This window comes from Aspergillus pseudotamarii (assembly GCF_009193445.1).
Source record: "Aspergillus pseudotamarii strain CBS 117625 unplaced genomic scaffold BDV38scaffold_89, whole genome shotgun sequence".
NCBI classification, from domain to species: Eukaryota; Fungi; Ascomycota; class Eurotiomycetes; order Eurotiales; family Aspergillaceae; genus Aspergillus; species Aspergillus pseudotamarii.
The window spans coordinates 57,974-83,630 of record NW_022475103.1 but is presented as its reverse complement, the minus strand read 5'-3'; the positions used below and the strand labels follow the sequence as shown (position 1 = coordinate 83,630).

The 25,657-nt window shown below is 45.7% G+C and overlaps 6 protein-coding genes across 6 annotated transcripts; 2 read left to right on the top strand and 4 right to left on the bottom strand.

Annotated features, from left to right (window-relative positions):
* Positions 1-1,254: 1,254 nt before the first annotated feature.
* On the top strand, positions 1,255-2,527 carry BDV38DRAFT_297153 (uncharacterized protein; the record flags this gene model as incomplete). Its single annotated transcript, XM_032063073.1, has 4 exons — positions 1,255-1,547; positions 1,804-1,947; positions 2,044-2,394; positions 2,497-2,527. The coding sequence occupies 4 exons, from the start codon at positions 1,255-1,257 to the stop codon at positions 2,525-2,527; spliced, it is 819 nt and encodes a 272-aa protein (XP_031908229.1).
* A 2,318-nt stretch (positions 2,528-4,845) lies between these two features.
* On the bottom strand, positions 4,846-6,218 carry BDV38DRAFT_288010 (class I SAM-dependent methyltransferase; the record flags this gene model as incomplete). Its single annotated transcript, XM_032060972.1, has 9 exons — positions 4,846-4,879; positions 4,934-5,329; positions 5,488-5,526; positions 5,576-5,613; positions 5,666-5,688; positions 5,737-5,859; positions 5,907-5,951; positions 6,002-6,063; positions 6,112-6,218. The coding sequence occupies 9 exons, from the start codon at positions 6,216-6,218 to the stop codon at positions 4,846-4,848; spliced, it is 867 nt and encodes a 288-aa protein (XP_031908228.1).
* Positions 6,219-7,932: 1,714 nt separating this feature from the next.
* Positions 7,933-8,520, top strand: BDV38DRAFT_297152 (uncharacterized protein; the record flags this gene model as incomplete). Its single annotated transcript, XM_032063072.1, has 1 exon — positions 7,933-8,520. The coding sequence occupies one exon, from the start codon at positions 7,933-7,935 to the stop codon at positions 8,518-8,520; it is 588 nt and encodes a 195-aa protein (XP_031908227.1).
* A 74-nt stretch (positions 8,521-8,594) lies between these two features.
* BDV38DRAFT_297150 (uncharacterized protein) lies at positions 8,595-9,283 on the bottom strand (the record flags this gene model as incomplete). The annotated part of the gene is made up of 2 exons (XM_032063071.1): positions 8,595-8,998; positions 9,047-9,283. 2 exons carry the CDS (start codon positions 9,281-9,283, stop codon positions 8,603-8,605), a joined length of 633 nt encoding a protein of 210 aa, XP_031908226.1. The 3' UTR covers positions 8,595-8,602.
* Positions 9,284-12,689: 3,406 nt separating this feature from the next.
* Positions 12,690-15,591, bottom strand: BDV38DRAFT_288007 (uncharacterized protein; the record flags this gene model as incomplete). Its single annotated transcript, XM_032060971.1, has 4 exons — positions 12,690-14,988; positions 15,061-15,179; positions 15,296-15,370; positions 15,421-15,591. 4 exons carry the CDS (start codon positions 15,589-15,591, stop codon positions 12,690-12,692), a joined length of 2,664 nt encoding a protein of 887 aa, XP_031908225.1.
* A 4,188-nt stretch (positions 15,592-19,779) lies between these two features.
* BDV38DRAFT_288006 (patatin-like phospholipase family protein) lies at positions 19,780-24,862 on the bottom strand (the record flags this gene model as incomplete). The annotated part of the gene is made up of 8 exons (XM_032060970.1): positions 19,780-20,743; positions 20,797-20,823; positions 20,881-20,935; positions 21,111-21,446; positions 21,565-22,116; positions 22,222-23,272; positions 23,346-23,388; positions 24,207-24,862. 8 exons carry the CDS (start codon positions 24,860-24,862, stop codon positions 19,780-19,782), a joined length of 3,684 nt encoding a protein of 1,227 aa, XP_031908224.1.
* Positions 24,863-25,657: the final 795 nt, after the last annotated feature.

Below are 25,657 nucleotides of genomic sequence, written 5' to 3'. Positions count from 1 at the left end.
AATTATAGCATGCAAAACCTGTTCCTCCGTGTATACCTGCCCCTGCTGAGTATCCGAAGCTTCTCTGGACCGAGTGACACGTTGCAGGCAAAGCTTGATACCGATCCCTGTTAGAAATGTCGCTACCTCTGGGCTCCCAATAAGCGAACGTGAAAGTCGTTGAATTGCATCTAGGAGAGCTCCATCTGTGTTGATATTCACCCTTTCTCCGTATAACATACCCTTCACTAGCCGTATCGAAGGCCTGGACAGATAACGTTGTAAATGGATTTCTATAGGGCATCTTTGTAATATTAGCAACCGTAAAAAGGTGGATATAGATGCTACTAACCTCTCACCCGAGCTTAGAGTATTCCCATGAGCGCTGGAGCTCGAGGTACAACTGCTTTCTTGTGGTGCCCGGGACATTATCTCTTTTGTTTCCGGTCTGATGGGTTTCTTCTCCAGAGTCCGTCACAGTGAGTCTTGCTGTTTGCACGTTGTAAAACTGATTGTAGCAGGTATAATAGCATGCAAGCATATAAGCTAGGCTTAACGCTGCCTTATATAAAATCCTGTTGCTTCTGTTTCTGTCTTTTTCTTTCTCATTCTTTAACAGCATTCCCTGTCCTGGTATGCGCACTACAGTACTCTGGAATCATGGAACGGAATTGCAATCTTTTCACGCTTCTATGCATGCTTGACCGTGACGCAGTGAGATCTTTACACCTAATGAACTGTTTCAGCGACCGGCGCAGGTCAGTCTATTTCGACTCATAGTCATTAAAATAGGTTTGGTTGGACGGCCGGTAACTCTAAGCAGTATATCCTATCCTAGTGGCTTACGTAGAAGGCTAGTTGTGCAGTGAAAGCCTAAACTTATAAGTCGAGTGATATTCCCGTTTCCTTTAGAAGCGAGATCAGCATTCTATATTTTAAAAATCGGAGCTATTCCTTTAGTTTATTAAAACCTTACTCTGGTACGAATAAATGTAACCATTGCCAGAAACTAAAATAGAGTTTGCTGGCGCGGGTTAGTTCCAGTTCGGGTCATCTCCAGGGCACCGTTTCGATAATTACCCGTTGAGACATTGCCCCGTACCTCTCCACATCGGCATACTGTCGGATGTGCTAAATAAGACATGACATACCCCTCACAGTGACAAGGGAGCTTGATACCTACGTTAGCATTTTCCCATTTTCCCCCAGATATATACAATATTGCTTCTAATAAAACTCGCGGCTTTACAATGTCTTCTGGTATCTCGGAGGGTCATGGGAGACGTCATACCAGAAATTTGGAGGGCTTGCATCCTTGGCCAATTGATTCGGTACGTACTTAACGAGGGACATCGTGCATGTGCTGATTGCATCAAGGGAGAGCTTCTGCGACAAGGTACAACAGAAACGGCACGCTTAACTGCTGTGAAATATCTAACGGCGTGCAGAACAACAATTCGACTTGCACTATCAATTATTTCAGGGAAAGTTGCCTCATGCGTTGATCCAGAGTCCTCGAACTGTACTGGATATAAGAACTGGAGTTGGTCATTGGGCGATGGAATTTGGTTAGTCATTATTATAATTGCTATGCGCAAGCTCTAACCCCCCTGGTCTTACCTTTCCCGTGCCAGTTACCCGGCTGATGATTCCTCCCACCAGCCAAAAGAAACCCACATTCGAAGGTTGGCCCATAAGCACACACTACAAGGTGATCAGGTTGACTGACCTCCTATCCAGGTGATCCGCCTTGATTTCATCGCGCGGTCGGCCGAATCGTAAGTCGTTGTCCCACTCATTGATGGAAGAGGCTGAGCGTTGTAGGCCGCTGGCAAACGTCCAATCCATTGTCGATAGCTTCCTCAGACCACTCTGGCACCAGGCCTATAATCAAGTTGATCTTATTCATATAGGGGAGCTTCACGGAGATGTCCAGCTCTTGAGACACATCTTGATGGGAGCGTATGAGTAGGCACCTCTCACACTATCTACGTATTTCGCTATCTGACTAATATACTGGAGCTGCTGTGCACCCAATGGAACAATTGAGATCTGTGGCACTAGTGTTCGGTTTGAAGATCCAAACGGGGATACAGCTCTCCATCGGTTATATCGTGATATGAGAAGCGCGTATGAAAAGTCGGGTCGCTGCTTGGACCTTCCTTCAAAGTATGCATCAGAGGTAAAGCGCCGCGGGTTTGTTCACGTGGCAGAAAGGGCCTACGTCCTTCCATTGACCACCAGGGGTAATATTGATCTGTTGAACAATATCATTGCAAACTGGGCCGACGGATTCGAAGCATACAGCTTAGAGCTTTTAATAACGGAGCTTGGAAAGCGGTACCTGGAAATTTTCTCTGGTTATGCGTCTGCCCGCCAATCGCTGCGAAAAGGAGTGGATGGATATCTAGAAATGTAAGTCCCCCTTCCAAATGGATTAAAATAAAAGTCGCTCAGTGTCAAAACAAGTTGGATCGTTCAGGGCAAGAAAGGGCCGCATGATGGCCAAAATAACAGCCGGATGGTAGCGGAGTCCTTGGCTTCTTGAAAATCACGTTTCGTTCTATTCTCCTGTCTAGGAATGATGCTGTTGCAGCAGTTAGTACACGGCATTGATTCTACCTGTTAACTGATTATGCTCTGACAATCACTTGGGAAAAGCCAAAAGGTAGAATATTCGATGGTCAATAATTCACAGAGCTAGCGATTCCGAACAAGATCTAGCATAGTTGCTACGCAGAACCTAGGTACAACGGCATCTAAATACTAGTAGAGAACAGTCCACCGCATGATATGAATTCTATTGAAGAGCCTTACAGATGATAAGATGGATACAGTTTTCGGATATATTGAGACTTCATCTTGAATCCCGATCAACAGGCTGGCTTATTAAAAACCCACGTTGCAATATTCCACGTAGCAGCAGGAGACGTTTTTATGGCCTGTCAGTTTAAAATGCTTCCTGCCTCTAAGAGCTGACATACCGACAACCATATTACAGTCACTGCAGATGAAGATAGAAGATGAGTCAGGCGGGGCTGCTCGGGAAAACAGTCTTGGCAATTCTATCATGGAGCGAGTTAGCGCATTGTGGGCCCGGTGAGAAATATCCGGAGTACTGCCCATAAACAGGTGTGTACTATGATAACTTAGATTCCACTACCCACTTTTTCTATAGTCTTGCCTAGATTCTGTAGCTATAGCGGAACGCACCGGAAGAGCAAGATATCTTCAACGGAGACTGGAGACAGGGGTATAATGTTATTACTTTTCAATTTGTAACATACAAGTATTTCTATGCACTGTACTATTGTATTTGTCTCTTTCTCTCTCTCTCTCTTTTTTTTATATTTTTTTATTTTTTATTTTTTATTTTTTTATTTTTGGACATAAGCTACGATAGATCGTACGTAGTACGATCATCGTACTTTTCCAGCGAGAACGGGTTTTAGGTTTTGCTCATGCTTTTGGAAAAGATCTACTGAGAGACTCCTTCCTAATCGCCTCTAGTCAGTTTTGATGCTATATACCATGACATATAAGAGCCAATCACGGTTAAGCATAATGGATGATGAAAATATTCAAAGAAAGCCTAAGATAATAGAAAACAGGAATAAAAGTTACCGTGTATTGATATTATAGAGTAGATCGTTGGTTGAGACTATGCATTTTAGTAGATATTATTGTAAATATACTACAGGAGATAGACTCATATTACTAATAAGTCGGTATAAAGTACTGTACGTTATTGCCGATGGTGTAAACCGTAAAGAGATATTTCTTTGACGGGATCGACATTTATAATTCCCTGCTTTATTGTGATGGAAGGCTGCCAAGAATATATGAAGTATACCGCATATGGCTTAGCTTATAATATGTTCGCCTATTCTTTCCCGCTTACTCCGTACGGCCGGCGATGAGAGGATAGCGGGAAAGTGATCCACAGGTTAGAGCCGTAATTTTCTGGGAGTCAATCAGTTTCTAAGAAGATTACCACTGGTAACTTTCTAAATTATAAGTGTTGTAACACGTTTATAAAATAGTCCAATAAGGGGCGCTACAGGCAAAGTGCCCTACTTTCTTATTAGTCCAGTTGGATAAAACTTACCCAACCACAGATCAATTAATCGAAAATCTTTGTACCTCAAGGTATTTTGGTACAGTCGAAGTCCTTATTGCAGTCTTCTTCTTTATTATAATGGGATGTTATAACGATATTCTAACTGAAGAGTAAGAATCTGTTACTCTCCAAGCGTCTTCTAATATCAAGAGATGTACTAGCTCCAATTAGATCAGTGATTAATCTAATGCCCCTCATCTCGGGTGTTATGTCTCATTGTTCAGCACTGGAAATGGAACGCTATTAGCCTAGCACCGGAGATGGAGACTGGTTTTAGCGTTTAAGATACATTAGTGTTGGGGATATATTACCGCTACTAGTTGTATGAAGTCAGGAGGCGAAGTGGAATAAAACTTTTATTACGAATGAAGGAGAAGAGGAAAGTACTGTACTTCGTATTTCTTAATGAACGCATCAAGCGGGCTCATAAACAGAAAATATATATATTATACCGTCTATGGTATAGCATGGACACCACGTAAGAAGCGAGTGACGAGGTTTGGTTCGCAATGGTACCAAGTTAACCATTCTACAATACATTCTACCATAAATGACACAGAGTGTATAGTCAGCTGGTGTTAAGATTATTACGGGAATACCTGGATCTTACGTAACAAATAAAGCATAACAAACGAACATGGGGAGGATATAAGTATATGACAAGTGCGGAAAAGGATATAACAGTTATGAGTTGTCTTGGATATAGAGCAACCCACTAAAGCTGTTACTGCCAAATCGTCTGGTGTTTACGCCAATTGAACTTGACCATAAACAACTCGCCTAGATAGAGATTGTTAATACATACATCAATAGAAATTATAATAACGATCTTACCAATTCAGATATCCGTTTGTGCCACCAGTCAATATTGCCTCGAGTGCTGAGGAGCAGAGTTCACGAACATATTCCGCGCTGTACCCTAGCATCAAAGTCATCGGCTCCATACTCAGGTCCTCTAGACTTTGGGCCCAACATTGTAGAAGTGCCGTAGATGTAATCGTGTGGGTGGGATCATTGAGACACATGGGGATTCGGTGATTTAAGAGGGTGATATGACCAAAGCCTTTTTCCTGCATTGCATCCTCGTACATAGCAGGTAATTCCATGTTATATCCATATTGGCCGAGAGCGCGTTGTAAATCAGTATACCACTGATGGACTGGGCCGTTTAGGTCTTGGACCTCTACAACCCAATCGCCAAACTCGACCCAGGCTCCTGACTTAGAGCATCTGGGCACAGCGTCAGTGAATATTCTGATTCAATTAAATCATGCACTTGCCTGTTTATCCCATCCAAGATGTTGCCCAAATTCTGCACTCGATGCCCAATCTGCCCAATATGTACGTAATCAATGTTCCGAAAGACGTTATACCAGTCAGGATAATACTCAAAATCGTCAAGAACAAAATTGACGTTCGGAGTGCCTCTATGGGAAGTCAGCAGATGTCCTAGAGAATGACCATTCCATAACATACAAATCAGCCTGTACATAGATCCAGTCTATGCCAGTTACCTATAGGGTATAAGATTCTGTAGGATCGTATGGTCATGCTATAGGTGCTCACCGTTGAGTGTCTAAATACATCCGCTGTATCATGTTAGCAATGCTAAAAAGCTAATATGAGTCGTTCCTCACCGAAGTCAATTGCCCAAGCTCCGATCCCCGTACCGATATCAAGGACCTTCTCTGGTTCTTCAACAATCGGAGCATGGAAGAGATGTCCGTCAAAGTGGGCAAGCGCAATGTCATGCATATCACCTATTCTTTGTCAACGCAAGACGTTTCAATGTCTCTAGGAGGCCCACACTGTCGACCCCGCGCTTCTAAGTCCGTGGGCCAAGGATATCGGTCTTCCAGAGTTAGCTATTCATGAACAGAGCCATACCAAACAAGAACTAACCTAATTGTTCCCCATAGTATTCTCTTCCGTTCCTCTGTATTATCTCTACAGTATCCGTGTCACTAGAATAAGTTAGAAAGTATGAAACAAGTAGCTTTCCTAAAAGATACCTTTCTTTTTCTTCGTCTATGGACGACAAGCTATCCGTTGTAGATAAACTATCAGGCGAAAATACATCCTCGATCACAGATTCCGAATCAGTGAGAGTGATATCCATCGTAATTCACTATAATGGGTGAGTGTCCTAATATGACGGCTTGGGTGAGACAAGAAAAGATAAGACGGGTCGAAGGCTTAGGATTAACAATCAGAGGCCGATGAAAGAAGGAACAGGTTTAGATCGTATTATTTGAGTAAATAGGAGTGGGATGAATCTGAGGGAAATTCATTACCTGTGCCTAAGGATAAAAAATCACATAGTTGGTTTATATTTTTAAGGTGTTGGTGGCCGTCTACTTTTAGGCCTTTCTTCTTTTCTTGTTTTTTTATTTGTTTTTTATTTCATTTTCATTTTATTTTGGGGAAAGGAAGAAAAATAAATACGTTACAGGGGCTAGAAAACAATATTAGAACATCTCAAGCCAATCAGAAGCAGGTAAGCACTAAGGAGTCAGCTGCGGACTAAGATACTAATAATCTAATATACGAACGATATCAGATACTGGTCAGCTCTGCACATTTCCGGCCATGCCCCACTGTGTTACATACGGAGTACCCCGTCGGGTATGAGCAGCTGGCTGCAGGTGGGATACCTAGGGTAGTTCCACCCTTGGTTCAAGATATATGAATTTAATTACGGAAAAAAGACCGCGGTCTAAAATGGGAACATGGGTGATCATCTGCTCATAATAATCAGGTATATAAAACAGTATAACCTGGGCTAAGTCATTATTGGCTATCTCAATATCAATATCTTGCCGCTTATTTAAGCTTCCATGATATAAATACATTCGGACCCTGCTAGAACAGCTACTGTAATACAGAGCAACAGTAAGTATCGGCGTACACACCACTTTAGAATTATATACTTTAATATATCTCTACTCACATTAGTTGACCCGTCTCCAAGCTAAACTTGTCCATATGATGTTTAGAATTTCTCTACCGCAATATTCCATTTACCCTTTGCATACTTAGTCTTTTTTCTCACGGACAATGCATCGTCACGTAAGGGGGCCAGAATCTAATATACAGAGAACTGGTTAAGCCGGGTTTTTCTGGGAGGATTTACGTCTGTGAATCCCTTGCCTGATCACGAGAAACTTCCTATTCCTGGGGCATTGCGATAATAAGTCGTAGTAAGATCTGGTTATGTATAGTGGGTCGGACTACGAAGCCTCCGTAAGGTAAACATCTATGTAAGGCTTTGTAAAACTGAAGGAAAAGTAGCGAAACACTAGACTATATCCATCTTCTCTAGCTACCCACGGTATCCAGGTCCAAAAGATTATGGAAAGAGTACATACTTTAGGACGGAATGGTGCCTTCCTGAGCTCCTAGTTGGGTCAGAGAAACAGACACCCGAGCTAAGAAACCATTACAGGAAATGACAACTGACTATTGTTGTACCGGGATTGGATGGATCATTCTTTACAAATTATTACCAACGGTTTATTCGAGGGCCTGTGCAAAAGTACTCCAGAGTATTTTAAGAGTCCAATCAGAGAGCGTACCAGTTTATATGAATTATACCATCTACGGACAAGTGTCTTTTAGCTTCAAACTCTATTTTTACCAAGTTGCAAAAGTACTACATGTGGGACTTAAAATCAATTACTGTGTGGTATGCTAAAGAATATATGTTCTATACCAAAAGTGGAAATGCCCATAACAATTAACTTCCGGCCTTCTCCAATCTTAACTAATAAAGAAGGGGTGAAAATAACCCGCCTCTTCAATTTTTCCACACAACCCCTCCCCTGACTATCGATATGTCCCAGCGCCATGCCTACACAGCCGAGGATATCCTTCGTGAAACAGTCCAAGGGCTTGCATCTCTTAAAGCATTTTTCGCTTATGACAAAAGCGGGTTAGTCTTACATATGGCCCGTGCGGCAAAGCAAAACCGGAGATTGGGCTTGGGCTTCGGTCAGAAGGGCAAGCATCCTACGCTGGAGGACCTCTTCATCCGTCTACTTACCTGCCTTTGTTGGGCCCAGAGGCTAGAAGTAGAATGCTTTGCAACCACAATCACGGCCAACAGCTATGGACTTGCAGCTCATCTTTCCCGCTGTTATGGTATGGAGCACAACTACGTGACCGCAAATTACTTCCGTTGTGGACGACAACTCCGGAAGATCGAAAGGAACGTTGGGGTGGAAGATTGTTCGATAGTCCTCCTACCGTCCCTGGCGAAGCTTCTATGGCTTCCTGATAGAGAGATCCTTCGACTAATAGATCTCTTGTCAGGCAGCTTTATGCCTACCCTAAGTAGCAATAAACAGATGATAGAAGAATTCCATCAGTACCGACAGCTTTACAACACTGTGAGTAATAGGAGTGTGAGTTCCCTTTTCTGACTGCTGGTAAGCATAACTCATGATCATCTCAGCTAACGATATGTTTATAAGCCAATAGGACACGCATCCAAGCCCGATGATCTTAGCTTCTCCCCCGCGGATCAAAAACTATAAAGGGCAAAACAAAAGGCGAGGCAGCTTTAGCCAGGATGAGCTCTCTGGAGAATCCCCACCAAACCATCAGAACATCACCAGTGGGTCTGATTTCCACGAAGGTTTGACCCGGTACAGCCAGTAATTCAGTGTTGTCGAGCTTGGGCTCATACCGGGCCGCAGGCTCCCCCAGAAAACCAGGGTACAAAACAATGGATGCGGAGCCTCTTACCACCCCGAAAACCGAAAACCCATCTGCTCCGATGCCGGAAGGGTGTGCCATTCTATAATCAGATTGGCCATCTTCACCCCGAAAGATCACCGGTTGTTGTCGTTTCAGTTTGCTGAACTCCACTCCGAGTGTTCGTTCAATGGTTCCTTCGATCTAGCCTGATGTTAGCTACAGTTTCTTCCAGCCTACGAACAACATTACCTTTGGAGCTCTACATCTTAAGAAGACTTCGCATTCATTACCTCCAAGGCAGTGTAACGTTGGTGGTTCGTGATATTTTGTCTCTCGCTCATAGGCCTCCTCCACAGCCCTCACCACTTCTTCTGGTGGAGAGCCTTGCCTGTAGTATCTCTCAAATCCCAGATTCTGCATTGCCCACACTTCATCGCCATGCGGCTCAAAAATTGGATGGTGAGCGGGGTTCGGCATTTCATCCATATTGTGTGAAGTATAGATGACTAAGCAGATTTATCCACCGGAGAACTGTGTAGACATAAAAATATTTCAACACTAAATTAGAGATCGTAGCTGGGCACCTATTTATATTTTTCATAACACAATCCACACCGCATTGTTGCGCTATGCTACATACCCTATGCAGTGGATCTCGTAAATCAAACCCGAATCTCCGATAGAAGGTCTACCGCATACGTCCCAAATATCAGCTGTTGTGTAGACTAAAATAAGTGTTTGCTCTAGCCTCGTTGGCCCGGGCAAGCATACCGATACAAGTGGGTGGCTTGCGACCAGGAATGAAAAGCTTTGCCGATTCCGGGGCAGTTAATGGTTTCCTCCAACAGCGAATTCTAGATCAAGTGCAATTTCCAATCTACAACAATGTGATTCTCTCCTCAGGCCGATCACTCCATGACAGTGAAACATTATTGGGATTTGATTGTATGGTGGTTGTGTGCGGCATGTTGAAGATATAATCATATAATTGATCATCTACACGGTCGAGAGATATCGATGCAAGGGACCTCTCTTTAAAATACTACATCGGTCTTCATCGATGGTTTGTATGTAGATAATAAAGAAGTATTCGAAAACGCACTGGCAGTACTAATAGAGTGTGTTGGCCAGATTACTCGGTTCGAGACACAACCAAACACCTAAGGTATTTTGGCCGAGTGGCGTCACGCTTGACAGAATATGATACCTATGGCTCTCAACAGGTCCTTCCTTAGACACTTTATCTTATTATATATAATAGTTCTATCGATCCTCCATTATTTACGTCTGGTGATATACTCTAAAAGAGATAACCTTCTCCTCCATTTACCTGTGTCTAACCCCAGCTTTGTAGTGTTGAATAATATTATAAATGAATCGAAAACAGCACAGACTTGCTTCTCCGAGTGATATCCCAGATTTCTGGCTTTGGCCTTTATCTGGTTATACATTTATGTAGCGATATCCTCGTAGATATATGCTGGGAGATACATGATCGACTTTACTTATAACGAATATATACGTCGTTGGTAACATACAATATAATATATAATGTAGATGGGTTATAATGATCTTGCCAAGTTCAAAGGAGTGGGACTGTGTTCAGGGACCTCTTCAAGTGAAAGCTCAGCTTTCCGCGGGAGGAATAAATATCGGTATTAATATCATACAACTGTGATTGCGTATAGGCAGGATAGCATTTATAAGGTGGAAAAATCGAATTAACTACTTTAGGAAGCCATTGAGCCAATTAACTCACGTATAATTTAGTATATATAGTTGCACAGTGTAGTTCTTTACCTGACGTTAGTATATATAAGAGTACGCGGAACTGGCTCTCCATAAGACTAGCTACTACGAGCTCTCTTCCCCCCCCCCCCCCCCCCCCCAAAAAAAAATCACATGCTGAAGCGATTAAAAAAGACTCAGGCACGGTTCCGTACCTACAGGGAGGCAGGCACACAGCGGCTCAAAGTCATTAATTACCCCCTCTATTACCGGCACAAGGGCCCAGTTATCCATTTTGGTACCTAGCTAAAGGGGAAGCTAAAGCACGGGAGAAAACAAGGGATTGGAACATCGGAACGTACAGTAGGCATTTTGGGAGAGCTCAGAAAAACAAAGGTCCAGCCGAGGTCGAGAGTTTAACCAAGTATATTTTTTTCTAATACACTATAAATTAATTTCAAATACAAATTACGAACATGAATACCATCGTGCGATTTGTCCCGAACAAAGCCCCTGTCATGATAGTCCGAAACAACCTTGAATCTATATAATATTAGAATTATGAACAAGTAGTTATATCTCTCAGACCTTACACCCAATATGCACAGCTGCACATGTGCCCCAGTTTCTCAACTAGTACTTGGGAGGCATACACTGTCATTTTTTGAAGATAATGACGATTTTGAACAGGATACGTAATGAGAAGGTTATCCGTATGATAGTCTCGATTCCACTCCAGACCGGCCTATGTACGGTTTAAACGGATCTTAGTGTCATTGCAGTCAAAGGTTATGACCCAGTGTCTTTTGCAATACTCTGTGGTTAGGGGTCGGACATGGACGAAGATTACTGGTATGTCTCTATGTACACTCTATTAGCCGTTGTGTGTACGACCGTTACGGAATATATGATAGGAAAGACTCACGGCGGGAAGCTCAATCGAAATCTCCGCAAGCAACGTCCGATGTTTTTGTTCACATTTTTGCCAACTTGCTCGCGTAGTTGACTCAGGAACATGTCAATGTTGATGTCTTGTTCACGCCACATCTTCGTAAGATGTGGGAATAAATACATATCCTGAAATGAACGCATGCAGCCCTTTATATGCTCGAGGCTCATCCCAAAACAGTCAGCTGGCCGAGGAAGATGTTTGTCTTCCGGTAAACGCCCACCAAGCTTTAGGAATAAATATGTACTTTCTTGAAGTTCTGCCAGAAGATCTGGTTCGTGGTCTTGAGGATTCATTGTACAGCGAGATATGATGTTGATACACATGCAACTCAAAGAATTCGATGGATTTATATCAGAGAAGTGGGCTTAGGCCGTTCTTATGTTCCTAGAAAGACTTCAAACTATCGATACAGACTACCTGGATTGACTTTGAGCAGGCTTTTACATTGTGGATACTAGTGAGCACCCATATGATTGTATCGGAGCTAATACCATATACTTACTGAAACTAAAGCTTGCATTGCTGTAATGTATTGTACATGTTAGCGATACATATAAATGCATACACGTATGAGCAGTTACACATTGTGTACAAAACGGAAAATGTAATATAATCAGGCGAGATAATGTTGGTAGGGGATTCCGTGGCCCGGAAGGTGGGTTCTTCCGGCCCCCGCCCACAAAGCTAGCCTTAGATAGGGATGGCCACGAATTGAACTTGGAGGAGCCACCTTTATACCGTTGAGATATATCCTACCTTCTTCGTCGTCCCTAGTTTCTCTAGATCTGCAAAGTCACCGACTGAAATGTGGTGGCTTAGCAGGGACGAGTCTAGCTTAATAGCAGTCTGAGAATTTCTTTTTATCCAGTAAAGTAAGAGCCTCGCCCGAAATCCGTGGTCTCATAGTTTTCTTGTTCTTCTACTTATCGTACGGGCAAATCCTTTCAATTACATTCTGAGGAGATCACACTGAATCACTAATCTGTAAATAGCAGCATGTATAATTAGTAAAGCGTGCTTGCTTTTCTCACATAAATCGGTACTGTCTACAAATCGGCCGTTGTCTAGATTCTGGATTATTTCTGTGATATACTTCAAATCGGAAATATTCCTTATTACCTAGTAGCCTAAAATCAAAGGGTGGGAATCGACAGAAAATGAGGTCTTAAATACTGATCCTAGGTCACCCGATAGATATCATTTGACGATACATTATTCAGTGAGTAGATCGAAGGCTCGATCGAATTTCTCCGAATCCAGCGGTTCTGCCAGGATCTCCTTTTCTGTCCACTGCTCAATTCTGTACTGGCCCGCTGGTAGACGGTTGTAGAGAAAGATCTCAAAGAAATTCGATGGTATAAACTGTAACACTCGGGACCTGTACTCCTTAAATATTACCTCGAAGGCCTCAAAATGGGCTTTTTTAAGGGTCCGGTAGTCGGTCATAGAGAGTGTACCCTTTCCCGCAAAAGATACACCTTGGGGTAGAAAGCAGAGCACATTGGGTGAGCTGGCAATACGTACCAGCTGGTTCCAAGGCCATGCACGCTTGTACCAACCCTTTACCCTCTCCTCGATCTGGTGGTAATCACGCGTCGACTCGGGGAGCTGGCGACAGATATCTACTACAGTCTGGGCGGTCGGATCTGGATAGCCCTCCTGGTGCCGTTGCTGGCGGTGGTTGTGGACATACCAGCAAGTTAGCGCGAGGCCAATGCGGGATGTGTCCTTATTGTCCTTGTGCCAGATGCCGGCCTTGAATACACCAGCTGGGGTACGCTGGAAGCAGCAGTTAGCTGCTGTCTGCTTCTGGCGCAGATGGAGTAACTGACGCCGTAGTTCTACTAGAACAGGCGGCGATGCGATAGTAAACGCCAACTGCAGTAACCGGTCAGCCTGCTTGCTACCGATGCGCACTGTGCTATTTAGAGGCATCCGGGCTATTCGTTCCCTTATACGAGTGAGGTCAATGGGAATGTCCCATTGACCTGTGACAGCAGACCAGCGTTGCTGCGCCTTCTCCGGTAAGACGCTGAGGTGTCTGCGGGAGGACGACAGTGCCGAGGGTAACGATAATCGAGACTCCCCTGCGGCGTGGAGTACCCGCGCTACGATTTCACGGTTGAGGCTCCCCCGGAAATCCTCCGACGGTTCCCCTTGGACGGACTGGTTGTTGACACGCTGCTTTATTGTCCAAAGCAGGCATGTTCCCTCATCTCCGTTCGTGCTGGTAATCGGCCGGTTATAAAATTTCCACTCTGGGGACAGTTTACCCATATCCCGCAGATGTTGGGATAGTGCCTCCATAGCGCCTCGGTAAGAGGTACAAGCAGGATAGACAGGATCACAAGGATCACACATCTCATGTAGGCCTGGCCCGATTGCGGTAAAGGAGTAGTGAATCACAGCTCCAGAGCAGGCTTGAATTTCAATTAATGACCAGCGTCCATGTACATAGGTGGGCAGCAATAGAATCTGTGGGATTGGGGTTAGGCGGAGAACGCCGCGATGTAGACGGTCAGGCCAGGCCGTATCAGCAATGTATACTTGTGATGGGGGTCGATAGTATGAAAAAAGGTCGCCTAGAAAGTCAACTGTAGGAATTGATAGCTGCTGAGGATTCTGCAACTCGTCCAGGATTTGTTCTATATCAGCATATGCCAATATGCTGCCATGCAGTATGATACGATCTGTATCTGGCCATTGCTGTGCAAGAGAATCTCGTAGATCCGTGGCATCATTCACCCTACCATCTAGGCTCTCATAGGTGCGCGTACAGCTGGTCGGACTTTCTTTATCAGGTGTTAAGTGGGTGTCTGCACCAGGAATAACCCCGCTCGTCGCTGAGATGGGGGATGTGTGGGTCATAGCCTGATCGAGATTGTCAGGCGCGCCCCAATCGTCAACTAACATGTCGGGATCAGACAAAGTCGGGATCTGGAATGCACCTGAGGACCAATTCCCAATTGTCTTGGCATGTGATACGGCACCCGGTAACATCTGGTTGCCATTCCACGGAATCGCAGCTAGGATGTCAAGGTCTTGATCATCGGGCGGCACAAACAATGGATCCCGGCACGTCGCAGCGCTGCCGGTGGTACCAGGTGTACCCAAACTGGGCGACATCTCTCCTTCATCGGTTGTAATATCGACTAGAGGCGGCAGTGATCCCAACTTTCGAGCCACACCGTCTCGCACCATGCGAGAAAAGTCCGCTGCGGGATGCGGTGAGGTGTTGAGCTCACTGTTTGGATGGCATTCTAGGAATGCGTCGCTTTGTGCACCATCGTCTTCGGATGGACCCGTGTCACTGTTCTCGGTTACCCCATCCTCCTTAGAGCGGGGTCTGCTTGTCGGGTGTAATTTCTCCACTCCGTTCTGAAGGTCCTTGGACGCAGTGGCTGCTGTGGGACTGCCTTCATTTGTCACGTCTAGCAGTGTCTCAAAATTAACCTCACCGCTGGTTGTTGCGGCATTCAGTTGCCACCAAGCAGGGGTTTGCAGCTCCAAACTGTCCTCCCGTCAGCATACATTCCTCTTAGCACTGAACAGAATCACATGCGTTGTATTAACCTGGTCAGACCGATGATTGTCACAGAGATGACTGTTGATGGCGTAGACATAGTCCAGCGGGTTTGTGGATCCGTGGTAGACAGCCCGATGAGGCTGGAAGGCCTCGTACATGTTGCGGAGATACGTGAGCTGTAATGTAGGTCAGCGAGGTAGTCAGCCTAGTGTCATCCTCTGCATCTATCAGGCCGCCGCTTTGATGCTTTTCAGCATGATATTAATGTGTCACATGATAAATAATCACATACCAATGCTCCCACCGTGCAACCCGCTCGTTCATAGTCTTGGTCCCATTGGCTACACAGTTCAGCCACCAATGGTTTCTGTAGGGGTTGTTAGCGAGTTTTTGGCACCATCCAGTGTGCTCACGTACTGCGATCTGCCAGTAATCCTTCTGCTCGAGAACCGACACATTATCTGGGCTGCAGCCGATCTGTTCAGCAGACGTGTCCACAGCCGATCCATAGCATTGGACGTGCAGTTTTCCCCTTGATAATGTGGGGTTCTCTTTTGACTTGGTTTCTTGTATGTCGCAGATTGACATTTTCCTTTGTTTGTAGAAACTACACAACCATTTAGAAGACCGTTGACGTATTCCCTGCGCTGCCTTGGGAGCGAGTCCATGGCCGGCTATATACCCATGCCTCACTCGCCATTTTCTATGCTCCCTGTGGTCGGCAACTATGGCACGCATGGCGTGTCTCCCGCCGAGAAGTGGCGGGTGCCATGGTTCCCTCCTGTGTGCCTCGAAAGGATCGATCCACAGACAAAGCCAGACATGAGTGTTCAGTTTCCGCGATGCTACCCCACCACGCCTCAAGGTGATTGGGGTTACAGATTGGCAAGGTAAGAGAGATCTGAGACATAGGTTGCAATGATGCATCCATGAGTCGCCAAAGCCCCTGATGTTTCCATGGCTCCAGATGTGGAACCCCTGGTCGATCGTAGATGATATTACCAAACAAGATCTCAGGACCACTAGAGCTGATTGTATGCCGCAGATCAAGGATACCCTATACCCCACAACGTCGCTCACAATCCCTTCGCAAGACTAGAGTTTGCGCCATTTTCACGTCTTAGAACTGCGGAAACGTAGCCCTTTGAGCGGTTTAATGTTTCGTGGGAAAAGACGTGGAAGGCCTATTGGTATACATCATAAGGTATCTATACCAATTGCATTTTATAGAAGAACTTTTAGTAAAAGATATCCTCTCATATAGTTGTTTAACCTTTAATATCAGAAAAAGAAAAGAACCCTGAGCCATGGAGCAGCAATCCACGTGGTGCGGTTTAGTGCAGAGTTTGATATGGGGTAATTTACGGAGTCTATGATACCAGGTATTACAATATTAAAGGCTTGGCGTAATTGGTACTTAGGTTTCATTTTACTCTTGGCAAGCTTTTTGTAGTGTGTACAACTCCTATACTAGTACAGAGAGTGTGAGAAGACTGGGACAAACCCTGTGGGGATGACTGTGCTCCATATATTATCCTTTCTCTGAACCTTTTCATCTTTAATAGGACCACCGTGGGAACGGTGGTTCCGATATGGAGTAGTTCTACTCACGATCTGTAAGCGAGCCGACCCACAGGGATCAACAACCTATCTCAGTACGACGAGCGACGGTAGGTTTTTCTAGACCATACAGGACCAGTATACATTGCGTCATCACTTAAGGACATTGACTCGGTATGCGCCGATAGATCTGACACGGTTGAACTATCTCCCGCAAGTTTAACCTAGTTTGTATTATTCGCAAAACTCTCTTTTAATTTTTTCTCCTCATGCAATGAAGATAGCCAGCGCCACTGAATAGATAATCGGCGTCAAGTTACTGTGTACTGACCACGATTGACCACTGAGAGCTATTACCTGTCTTCAACGTGGCGTTGTTCTATTCCTTTCAACAATCTTCTAATTACATAATCTCCTGCCAGTTTCGGAGCCCTGTTTCAAAATCTCGGTCGTTGAATCGCACCGATTTCTGACAAAAGCTTAACGCAAATAGCTGATAACTGATAAATCTTCTTTAGTAAATAAAGTATTATCTTTATGGACCGTTTAGCGGCTGGATCATTCTATATACTGGGCCGATTATTCAGTAGACCCGCCAGCTAGTATCCCCCGCCTTAGATATCCATAACTCATATCCACACTAACCCCTATACCAGCAGACGCTACTCCGTAAGCCACTCCATGCTTGTGAATAGTTAAGGGAACAACTATATTCCTCAAAAATTCAAATCTTCCAGGAAAATAAGATACTACCTATTATCATAACCTGTTGGTAGGGGATTTCGTCTGGCGGCCCTAAGTGGCCCGGAAAGAGGGTTCTTCCGGCCGCTAAGCGGGTCTCCGCCTACGCCCACAACACCTAGTTGAAAGCTAGCCCGAGATAGGAATTATAGCATAGTGCGGAGAATTCAATTGAAGCATCAATACCAACATGGGCTATCTTTCCCACTCTGATATAACCTATGTTAGAAGGGCAACTCAATCAACTAGAACAGGAATTTAAGTAGTTTCCACTTTTAGTATACACTAACTTGTAAAAACGATGCCCAGGTGTTGTACTCTCTTCTTTCCTTCTATGCAGTTTAAAATGCTCCTTTACCCACTTTACATACAATGCACATAGCATTATATTAAATTAGCGTCGCCACCCAAGAATTGTGTGCGGCTTGTACCTCTCGCCTTCGTAATATGCGGTATAACCACCTCGGTAATCTGGCTGTCAAAATATGATTTGCCATTTTTTGCTGGTTGTTCGAAGGTTAAAGACACAAATGGGGGTAAGCCCGCTAATTTCGGAAACTCCCCCTCCAATCCCGTAAATATCCTTGCTTTCCAGGGTCTGGATTGTAGGACACGTGTAGAAGGAATATTTTGATGTAAAAGTTGCCTTTTCAAAGAGCTTTCGAGTTTTTTTACCCTCAAGGTCCATCGTCTCTGCACCTTTCGCAATGACGTAGACATTGAGTATAATTTTGGGGATTGTGAGTTTCTGATTGGCAGCATTTCGCCAACTGGTCTTGGGTAGAGTCATCTCGTAAGTTCTTTTATTGTATGAGTGGCGGTTTCTCAAGCTTCGAAGTAAAGAGGGCATGCCATCATGAAATGTGTTACCTGAAAGGTCGTTGGTATGTAGAACTATGTAAACCGGTCGCTTTCTTCCTGTCTGGGCAGCCACATCATTTATGTGAGAGCCAATAAGGACAGGCTCAGCGCCATAGCCAATTGCCTTTTTTAGCCATCATCTTTGAATATGGCTCTCCAGAGACGGTGTGACTGATTCTCATCAACGAAGCCGAACGAGTCTCCCATAGCTTTGACCTGAAAAGGGGATAGGAATTTGGCAATATTGTCAAGTATCTCACGCGGGGGGCTTCGCATCTTGGTAGATCGTTCAGAAGGACAAGTGAAGTTTGGTAACAATGACCCTGCACAAAAAGGATCTGGGGACAGGTAGTGTTTTATAGTAGAATAAGTAATTAAGGCGTGCGCTCACTACTTGTGGAATGTCACCCTTAATAACAGGACAGTAGCGAAAGATACAGAGATAGGCGTAGAGAAGCTAGATAATATGCCAATTAAACAAGGATACCTAGGTGGAGCATGCTAAAGGTAGTCAGCGTCACAGAGTGAATGGTGATGGTACCTAATGGCTGTGTTGTATATAGATAGCTCAGACACAGACCGGGCACTTCGGTGACTACATCCGCCGGCTTTCCAATAGCGTATTGTAGACTATATACATGGCTGATCCTATACAGAGAACCTGAGGCCTTTCTTATTATATATTGGTGGTAGAGGTAAAAACTAATCTTCTATCTAGTGTCTGCCTTTTTACCTAAGAATCCTGACCTACCTGACAAGTCTCCTACCCTGATGAGTATATATTCACTAACTGCTAGTAAATAGTGATAGGTAGGAAAGCTGATTCTTGAACCTTTATTATGACTAATAGATCTCTAATTTATAATGAAGACTCTACAGTAAAGGGTATTAGGATCCTCTCTGTACTAGATTATCTTAGTATATTGTCTACTAGTTACTATTAAAAGGCTGTTCAGTGGCCGGGTTATTTATATATAATAGGTAGGATAAACGGGTTAGCCAGGTGGCTGAGTGGCTATTTAAACAATGATAGAATATGTATCTATAGATAAGCCGAACTGGGTGCATAGATATATGGCATTCTATATTCTAGTTCTTGAATACAGTGACTGCAATTGTATATGGAGTAATATATTTTGGTTCAAGTTGTGTATCATTGTCATGTGGCCACTTGTTGGGGTCCATATACAACGACAAGACTGTTATTGTTGCTACTATTTCTTTGACTTATATACCAGCCTTGAAGCATCCTCTGCCCAGGCATTGTTCTGGTGTTCCCAGGCGCTGTTTCTGTCTTTCTTTCTTTTTCTTTGCCAATTATGTGTAACTCTAAGAGATTCGTATTACTCTGTTGAAACCTTTAGGAAATCTTTAGTTCAGAGACAAAACCAGGAAGTATACAATCAATTGCGTCTTCCTATAACGGAAGTTTTGACTTTTAGCGGTTGACTGAAGTGACTCAACACCAATGATCTCATCATAAATGAATGGTAAGAAAAGTCAAGGGCAAAAAAATATAATGTAGCTGTCTACTAGATGTCGCCAACCAAGGCTCAAGGAAGGGAAAGATCTGTTACTTTTAATAGATCGGGCATCATCACTAACAGGGGCTTATTAGGTAGCGTGTTGGATTGCATGAGCAATACGCAACTTTCTGCGAGCCTGCAGCTGTGTAATCCGGAGACCTTGGCGCCGAAGGATCCGTTTGGTGCAAGTCTGACAATCATCTCGAGTATTGACACCGTCGCCGGCAAAGCCATACATGGGGGTGAGTCCCTGGCGGTGCATGAACCACCGCACTGGGTGGGGAAAACCTCCAATGGAGTACTGCTGTCCGTCTGCCAGTCGAATCGAGAGTGCGATCTTATCATCCATATTCGAAACTGAAAAGCGCACCGGTACGCAGTAGCGGCTACACCCTGGGCAAATCGAGCCTTCAGTCACACTCATGCCCAAGGGCCGGCTGCCAAGGACATACTCCTTTCGCGAGGTATCCAAGCGGCGGAGAGCACCAAGAAATGTTTGCCCAGGAACACGACATCGGATTGAACCTGTACATCTATATGATGCTCCATCATTCTCACTATGTGGGGCAGATGTAAGTTCGAAAAACAAGCTTTGAGCAAGGAGACGTATGAGGCTTTGGCGGCCGTGGTCCCCCACTCCCTGCTTGATGGTCTGCTGGATGAGGTCGTCCATTCGATGAGCAGCATTCAAGAGAGGCTCAGGACCTGTAAGCAACACGTCGAGCCGGGTGGATGCGTCTCGCACTGAGCGATCGGCCTGATTCCAGAAGCGGAGCCAAGCGGCCGCACCGTCCATGCTGTCCATGAAGCTGGATAACACCGGCCGAAGAAAGTGCTCGTGAGGGGCAGTGCCAGAGAGTGGGGTAGTTGTAGACCGTTCTAGGCGGGCACGATCTCTTACGCCCGTTCCGATCGACAGGAGACAGCCGAGAGGTGGCCGCCAGGGCCACAGGTGTTGCAACTCGACCTGGAAAAGTTCTGCGGGCATGTTGTGCCTCAAGCCACCATCCCAGCAGTCGCCGAGCGCCGCCAGGGCAAACGGCCGAAAGAGGCTGGATTATGTTAAGCCGAAGTATCTAGTAACGTGTGGACAGCCTAGCCTTACCCTGGAACAGCCGATGTGGCGCGGGCACTTGATACGGCTTGTTAGCTGAACAAATTGGACCATCGGGTGGCGATTCGTACTGACCATTGCCAAAGAAGCGGCTCCTCGTCCGGAGTATGGGCGATGAATTCACGATAGCCTGCAACGAAGCTTGTGATTAGTGGACTGGATTCTGGTAATAGTGGTGCAGATAAAAACCAGAGTGAATGGATTGTCAGATGGGTTGAAATATGCCGGGATCCAACGGAGGGGAAGGGAGGAATGAAGAAATGAAAACCCTATTTTTCTGAGTGAGCTGAAACTGGGACTATTACCCGCAGTTTCCGGCCTGTGGACAGCGGGTTTGTAATTGGTCAATATCACTGGGCCATGCTGGGTGGTGGTGGTGACCGCGATTTTGGTACTCGTTGGTACATCCGGCCCAAAGAGTCGCCTTGTGCAACTGTAGTGTGTCCGCAGAAGCGATTCAACCTGGTTTGTATCGTACAACCCACGGTTGGTGACACCGCGTATGATCTGACGTGGCCATGAAAGAAATCGACAGCCGTGCTGCTGGCTACTGAAGAAACCAAATAGAAGACGTTGGAAAGCCTCAAAGCAGTGAAAAACACTCTTTCGCATGGCGAAAATATCTAACACAATGTAGCCACCTGTGCGCGTCGATATAAGCAGTCACACTGGGTCAGCCAAGCACGAGAGATGGGGACAACGGGAGGTCGGAAGCTTACGGCGGCGCCGCCCCCCGGGGGAGGGGGAGGAGAGACATACCTGCACTGGTTCCAAATGCGACGTCGATTAGGTCGGGCAGTGGACAGTGCGGGCCCAGTAAGTTTTGAAGGGTCAGCAGAATCTGGAGGGAAACGATCCCGCGGATCCCGCCGCCGTCGACAGTGAGGGCTCGCACCGCCGCAGTCCGTGGCAGAAGGACTATTGATGTCAGGCAGGGCTGTTGGCAGAGCGGGCAAGCCTCAAGAATATACGTAGATTCTTCCCGCGGTGGAGGTTGACCATACCTCTCGACACACGCGTCGCAGAGGGCATGACCACAGGCAAGGGAATGCTGCGGGCTAGAGAGTAGACAACCTAGACACGTTTGATTACTGAAAAGGCTCTGGAAGACTAACCGATGTTGCTCCTGCTGGCCTTGATGAAGGTCTAGGGCCGACGCACCCCGATTAATCATGTCAATATGACTATCGATCACCCGCGACTCCAGGGATTGCACTCGATGCACGGCAGCTGCGCCGCCAACCACTGGCTTGAGTGCATCGAGGCACGGCTGCCGGTAGCGCTGTCGGAAAAGATCAATTGGATGGAACTCTGCACCACGAGCGTTAGCATTAGCCTCTGAAGTGTACGAGCTGGGATACTGGGTGTGATGATAGCGGCGCGGATCCAGCCTGCACTATCACTAGGCCATAATACCATGCATGTTTGGTGGAAAGGCATCTAACATCAAGCTGGAGGATATGATGATGTCCTGAGCCTCCACTGCCACCTTGTTTCCTTGGCGCAGAAAGTGGCCGATGTGAAACGTCCACTCCAAGGGGCGAGGCGGAGGTCGGGCTGTTTCAATGAGATTGAAAGTCCTGTCATGAGCCTGCGCGGTGTGTCGGATCGCTTTCTCCAAGAGCCCTGGTAGATGAGCAGCCGAGAAATGTAGCCCACACTCGCTCCGATCCCGCTCCATTACATCCAGCGCTTTGAACAGTTCTTCTTTCAGTGGCCGGTACCGGGCCTCATCCGAGAGCACGGAGGCTGACGACACATACAACATATGAATTCCAGCAAAGACTTCGGGGGCGTCGGGTGGCGGGGCGAGAACGCCAGCGAGGTGGGGATCCCCAAGGGGCTCATCCCCGCTGGTGACTTCTTTCGTCTCTACTACCACGAGAAGGCGTGGACGGAGTGCTGGCTGCGTCGCCTGTGGCCCGATAGCGATCCAGCGCCGTAGGAGGGCCTGCACCCCCACCAACCCGCCGATATCTTCAGCAAAGATGCAAACTACATGGGATGCTGGTAGCAGAAATCTTGTCACCATGGTGTCGACTACCTGTGCGCCACTGCTAGATGCCCAGGCAATGGGAATCTTTTCAACGCCCGCCAGGCCACCGATGTCTGGTGGCTGCGGGGATTGGTTGGGGTCTCCATCTGTAAAGAGAATCGGGCGTCCAGAGTATAGTGTCCGATGGTCCACGCGTAGCCTGAAGCCGAAGGTTGAGATGCTGTTTGATGGGTTGTCCGCAAAGAGGGAACGCAACGCTCTATCCTTCTTACCCCGGCCCAGGAACGAGACCAAGGCTGGATGACGCCGGTGTGGTGCGTCGGTCAAGTGTATCAACTGTGGTAGGCAGTTCGGATCATAGATCAGGGATGCCCCCACTTCCTCTGTAACGAATTGGAACCAAGACTGTTGGCGTTTGGGGCGCATTGAGCAAGATGCGCAACTGATCAAAGAGCTGTTGATGCCGGACTTCTACGTGACAACCTCCTAGTCAGTCCACAGGCAGAGACAACCTTATATAATAAGATCATAAACAGCAGCTCACCTTGACGGCCGTACCGGTCGCAATGTCCCAGGCGCTTACAGCGCTTTTTCACCATGGTCACTATCGCCATTCCGTTTATTTTCTAGGATGAAGCCGGTTTCGCATATCCCTGTACACATTTTATGCTAGATGAACGCACCATAAAAAACTATAGGAGAGAGGAGTGTTTTCTATTTGGCAAATTTTGGGTGTTAGATGTTTTATTTTGGATACCCGTCGGGATGATCAGGGTTTTAGCTCCGACTGCGGAGTCCACTGCGTGATCACCCGTACGGCGGACTGATCCTGCAGCTTATGTCGTCAGGCTCATCTTATAGAAAGCCTAGTAAGGTATACACTACATAAGTGAAGTCTGAGTCGTGATGGTCAGACTTGATAACATGTAAGTCACCTGATTGGTCGCCTAACATCATGTGACCCACAACACCTCTTAGCTGTGTATGTAAACACAACGCTTAGATGGTATCATCAATCAATTAGCTTTCTCACTACCATCTTGGAACTTAATAGCCCTCACATAACATAACTAGTTACCTTACTATAAGGGCCAAAGAGCATATTATTACCAGCTACTCAATTATACGACACCCACTCCGGCAGCTACTCCAGACGATATCATTCAGGGAGTACACAAGATAGATGAGCTAGTGGAATTGAATAAATAGTGCATTGCTGTCGCCGTCTAAAAATGATTATGTTGGTGCTATCTTATCCTAATTTAAAGCATGAGAAAGGGACGGAAGCAAGTACTAGTTAAGGGTACCAAGGCAGTTGAATATCCCACCTTCTTGTATCCATGGCACTTTGGGTCATGTGGCCCTGAACGCAACGGTACATCCAAAGATTACCACAGCGACGCACATGGCCCCTACACTGTACTTTCCTGCTGGTCCCTCATCCACAGCGACAATCAGAGGTAAGCTGCTCTGGATGACCTTCTGAATTGCTGACTGAAGCCCGAGCACAAAGATAGTTGAGACAATAAAACAACCAAGGCACCCTGCGCTGGACATCACCATAACTGCCCACTTTACCCATTTGTAACTGGACCATAGTCCCACCGTGAAGAATATTGTTACGAACATGTTAATAAGCACCAGGCAAAGCCCAACTAAAACTGCAGGCCGTGCACTTCCCAGAACCCTACCGGCGGCCAGATCTTCAAAATGCTGCAGACGTTCGAAAGTGTCCCCAAGAATGGATTCCACTGGCGCTGGTAACGTAGTGGATATATTTGCGGGAAGGGGGTGGCATTCTGTTCGGTTTGAACTAAACCCGATACACAGCTGCTGGGTGCCAATAGATATCGATTCAGGGATGCTATCGAGTACGGGATGTATTCCAGGTATATGGGCAGCTGCTGTCGCGAGGGCTTCAATTCCTTCTGTTACCATTGTGGGTACTCCAATAGGCTTGGTTATTACCGCGGTCGGTACACTTTCGACAATACTCTTCATATTTTCATTTAGGTCTTGTGCACTGGGCGGTAGAGGATCAGGCAGCTGGCGAGGTTTCATGGTAAGTGGCTGTGGAAAGTGGTTTGTCCAGTTAACCTGGAAGAGATATCAGCATAAGCGCAAAGAGCATCTCAGTATTGGCAAGTACAACGAACATGAATGGTTGCAATCCCTCGTTTCTTTACTGTTGGACTACATAGGAAGGAAATAGCCAATATCACCGCCACTAGCGATGCTACGGAAAGAACGATGAAAATCAGTACTGCCATTCGCTTTTTCCACAAACCTCTCCCCTGCGAGGTGACCGGGGACAAGGCATCTTCCATTCCGGATTTATGATCGCGTGATATAAATGTAGTCTGATTTTCTGGCCCATTATATGGCCCTGCGATTCGAACTCGAGTAACTGTTTCTGTAATCTTTGCCATCCCAGGCTCAGAAAGCCGGGCATGCATTTTCAAAGACAAAACGCACTAAAAGCCTTCACAGATAGAAGAAAGATATATACCGATAGAAGAAGAAATCACACACGAGAATTTATGAGGAAAGGTAGCTGAAAGGGGATGGATCAGCCTTGTTTTATATTAACAATAAAGGAGATCTTCTAGGAATCTATACGATGCAATCGTGCCTTTATATTGCTGACCCAGGGCTGGTAAAAAATGTCGAAAGATACCCTTATCTTTCTAGACCTCCGGGATTATAAAGTGTGTCTTTTGTCTTGTTCAGTGTTCTATATATCTCACATCCTAAGTATAAAAACATTGGTTAACTATATAGAAGATGTCAGATGGTCACGTAGGTTGAATTCCTTAATTAGATTGATTATGTTGCTTCCGTTGCTTGAATCTATTA